General features: G+C 36.1%; 1 protein-coding gene across 1 annotated transcript; it reads right to left on the bottom strand.

Annotated features, from left to right (window-relative positions):
• Nucleotides 1-209: 209 nt before the first annotated feature.
• Nucleotides 210-2,155, bottom strand: LOC145098988 (protein FAR-RED IMPAIRED RESPONSE 1-like). The gene is made up of 6 exons (XM_079036580.1): nt 2,115-2,155; nt 1,718-1,976; nt 1,364-1,601; nt 1,033-1,097; nt 295-910; nt 210-229 (listed from the first exon to the last, which is right to left on the bottom strand). Exons 1-6 carry the CDS (start codon nt 2,153-2,155, stop codon nt 210-212), a joined length of 1,239 nt encoding a protein of 412 aa, XP_078892706.1.
• Between the last annotated feature and the right edge of the window lie 2,119 nt (nt 2,156-4,274).

Here is a 4,274-nt window from a genome sequence, read left to right on the forward strand (position 1 = left end):
ATATGTTAGTATAACAAAGTTCAGATATTAACATAAAAAAGTTCAGATATAAATATACTTATTTATTAGTATAACAAATTTCACATATTTGTATTCATTTACGAATAATTTACAATATCAATATAACTTATTTTATAGTAATTTAAAAACAAATATCAACATATCAATTTACCATATCAATATAAATGTGTATTATTCATACATGAATATTATTGTTTCTTGTTTTTATCTGCATATATTCATAATGAATAAAACCAAAAAACATTAAAAAAAAAAAACTAAAAATTCCCTAACTGTCTTTTGTTGATTTAGCAGCTCCAACTCTTTCTGGACAAGTACGTAAATTGTGTAGAACTCGTTTTCCACATCCTGAACACATTCTATGTTCTTTTCTACAATTTTCATATGCTACTTCACCTGCACTTGGAATTCTTTTCTTGACTCCAGAACCTTTATTGCTTTGAACTTCAGGAACATGAATATTAATCTCTTCTGGAATAGGAATAGTAACACCCAAAAGCTTGCATACAACTTCACCATCTGTCTTGCTTTTCAATCCAGGAGAAATATAATCACTCTCAAATTCCTTCAACAATATTTGTTGCTTCTCAGCAAACAAAGCCAATCTCTTTTTGTCATCTCTTACAATATCCAAACATGATTCAAAACTATAATATGAATCATTGACTAGCTTTACATTCTCACAATCAACTGAATCGGATTGAACAGAACTAAAACGATAATTTCTTGATATCACATCCTTTCTCCATCTCTTCAAAATGTACCTTCCAAGAATTTCTTTAACACCACATCTCATCATTCTTGTAAAAGCATGTCTGCATAAAACACCCATACGCTTAAAATGTTCACAACTGCAATTTATTTCTTTCTCTTCAACTTTTATTTCAACCTGATACAAAAACAAAATTTACACATTTACCTTCATATAAGAATACTCATATCAACACCCATATATTCATATATTCATATATGAATATTCTTACATTTTTCATGAAAAACTAGTAAAATTACCTTAAATTCATTTTTAAAATCACTTTCACTGTTGTTGTGTTGCACAATGTAAACTTCCCAACCATCTTCAATACCAACATATGAGTATGTACAGAAAAATATGCTTTATATATTTCTTTTTGCACCTCAAAAAATAATGTACTTGTATAAACCTTTGATGCTTGCAGTTCTATTTCTCGAGGTGTTTGCATTTTATATGATGCTTTCTTTGATGCCTTATCAAGATCTCATTGAGTATTCCTTTGCTTTTGAATGGCAGTGTCGTAATTCATCATGAAACTCAAAAGTAAGTTTCCACTTTCTGAGTATGTATTAAAGAATGAATTCATACTCTCTGACCTCGATGTAGTCTTTATCAAACCACACATTGGAATATCACTAAAATATCCAGGTATCCATGAATCACGTATTGTAAACATGTATTTAAACCATCTTGTGTCTTCAAGATTGAATTCCTTCATAAGCAAACCCCACTTCACCTCAAAAACATCAGGTTTCATATTAATGTCCCAAACAAGCTTTGAAAACCTTTTTGTAAAGTCTGTGTTAGTAAATAAATCATTTGATATCTGTATTAAAACAAAAATATTCATAAATGAATAAATAATAATAAGTAAAATAACAATCAATATTCATAAATGAATATACTAATAAGTAATATATTTGAAATATATTAAAATAATACCTTTTTTTTCAAGTTTTTCACTATATGCCACATACATAATCGGTGCTTTGAATTACGAAACACATTCTCAACAGCTTGTTTTATTGCAACATCCTGATCGGTTAAAACAAGTGTTGGTTCTTTCCCATGAGTTTTAAGAAATGCTTTAAGCAACCAAGAGTAAGACTCAATGCTTTCATTTCTTAGCAACCCAGATCCAATAGTAACCGATTTTTTATGATGGTCAATAGTAGTAAACAAAACAAAAACCATTCGATACCTAACACACAAAAAAATGTTCATTAAAGTCAATTTTTGATGTATTAATAAGTGAATATAAAAATATTCATATATGAATAAGCTATAAACAAAAGTAGATAAAATAACTTACCTGTTTGTTCAGAAAGTCGCATCAAACGAGATAACATCACCAAATTCAGCATAATTTGCCTTCTCCATTTCATCAGCCCAAAACATACAGTCCAAAAAATCATCTTGACAATTAAACTCAAATGAGTAATTTGGATAGTGAGCTCAGCGGTCATTCATTGTGTTAACTATCATCTGGGCAACTTTATAACCAATAACCCTGTTGATATCTCTCCTTAAATTTTTATAGTCAGCTACTTTTGGCTTTACAAACTCATACCCACCCCTTAAACTTTCCCTCAACTTATGAGTCATAGTTGGACCTATTTTTGATGTGGAAGCACGCACAATAAACTCTTTTTCTGAATATGACATTTGTCTCGCTTTTTTTAAATCGCTTCTCTTCTCAAGTGGATGGTTGTGAAGTTCATCAAACTGAAAAACTTTATAATCTAGAGTTTCTGTAGCACCTGGTTCTTGATACGTGTTCTTTTTATTAAATCTTTAAATATTTTGCATTTGGCCTTGGACTCGGCGAGTTGAAGGACCAACTCGCCGAGTAGAAGCGGGATGAGGCACGGAGTTTAACTTGTGGACTCGGCGAGTAGACCCTGTTTGGGAAAAAACCTTAATCCGAGGGTTTGCACCCTATTTAAACACCTTAACTCGGCCTCCTTAGTCCCATTTTCTCCCAGAAGACCCCCATAGCAAACCCTAGCCGTTATTGAAGCAATCTAAGGCATTTGGAGTGATTTTGGTGCTTTTGTGATCCAAGGAAGGAAGGAAAAGCTTGAAGGATCAAGAGGAGGCTATAAGGATTCGGTTTTGAGCACCATTTGCAGACTTCAGACGGTATAAACTCTATACCTTGCTTGCTCTTTTGATAGATCCCATTTTGTGGAGTTTTAGGGCTTTTCTAAGCCATTTTGGTCACCAACCATCATTGCAAGCATGGTTTGAGGTTGATGTTTCAGATCTAGGTCCTTAAAGGGGTTTCAAGGCAGAAAGGAGTGGCTTTTGCACTCAAGGAAGGCCCCATGCATTGTGAGAGCTTGTTTTAGGACCTTTTGAGCTTAAAGTCCCATGCAATCACGTAAAGGTTGTAACTTTACGTGCTAGATCGATTGTAGAAGCTTAGATCTACATTTTGATCAAGGGTTGTACATCAGAAATCGAAGATTCAGTGAGTGGTTGTGACCAACTCGGCGAGTCCGTTCTTGGACTCGGCGAGTCAAGGGTTTCGACCCATATCAGTTGAGGGTCATAAGGACCCAGTTGAGTGTGGAAAGGTTTTAAGGGGGTCCCAAGGGGTGACCCAACGTTCTGGACTAAGCCATTGTTCTGGAAGTTCATAGGACTCGGCGAGTGCATGAGCGGACTCGGCGAGTCCAAGGAAATCTTCTTAGAACTCGGTGAGTTGTTCATCAACTTGGCGAGTCGAGGACGGAACTTGTTCATCAGATGAAGGTGGACTCGACGAGTTGTTCATCAAATCGGCGAGTCGGATGAGTTTTCATGTGTCTTTCATATGAGAGAAGAACTCGTCGAGTTGGCGGCCCAACTCGACGAGTAGAAGAGGGTTTAAGGACAATTGGAAGGATAGGGACTCGGTGAGTCAGGTCAACTGGAAGTTGACTTTATCTTTGACTTGACTTGGTAAGGGGCAAAATGGTCATTTTACCCTAAGAGTAGATGTCAGTTTCTGACTAAGTGTTTTGTGGGAATTTTAGCCGGAGGATTTCCGGAGCAGCAGCAGCAGCAGTCAGAGGATTCCCACACAGTTCAGCAGCTACTACGAGGTGAGTTACCTTCCAGTAACGGTGGGTCTACGGCCACAATGCCGGCCCACCAGTAGGGATCGTATGCTAGATGTTTGTCTTTGTGATACTCATCTATGTTGTTACTACCTGATATGTTATATGCTAGCGTGATACGATATGTGATAGTGATAGAGTTCGGTTGTTAGGACCGAAGGGTAGGTTAGGCACCCCAGATATGCCTAACAGTATGTCATGATATGTTTAGCTGCTAGCATGATACGTTATATGAGATAGAGGTAGTAGGAGGGGGAAAAGTCCCCGAGATTCGGTTGTTAGGACCGAAGGGTAGGTCGGACACCCCATATATGTCTGACAATACATTATGATATGATATATGTGATAGTAGTAGTAGAGGGTGAAATAGTCTTCAAGGTTCGGTTGTTAGGACC

Source organism: Lactuca serriola, chromosome 4, assembly GCF_051521515.1.
Source record: "Lactuca serriola cultivar US96UC23 chromosome 4, Lser_US96UC23_V15, whole genome shotgun sequence".
In the NCBI taxonomy this organism is placed as follows: Eukaryota; Viridiplantae; Streptophyta; class Magnoliopsida; order Asterales; family Asteraceae; genus Lactuca; species Lactuca serriola.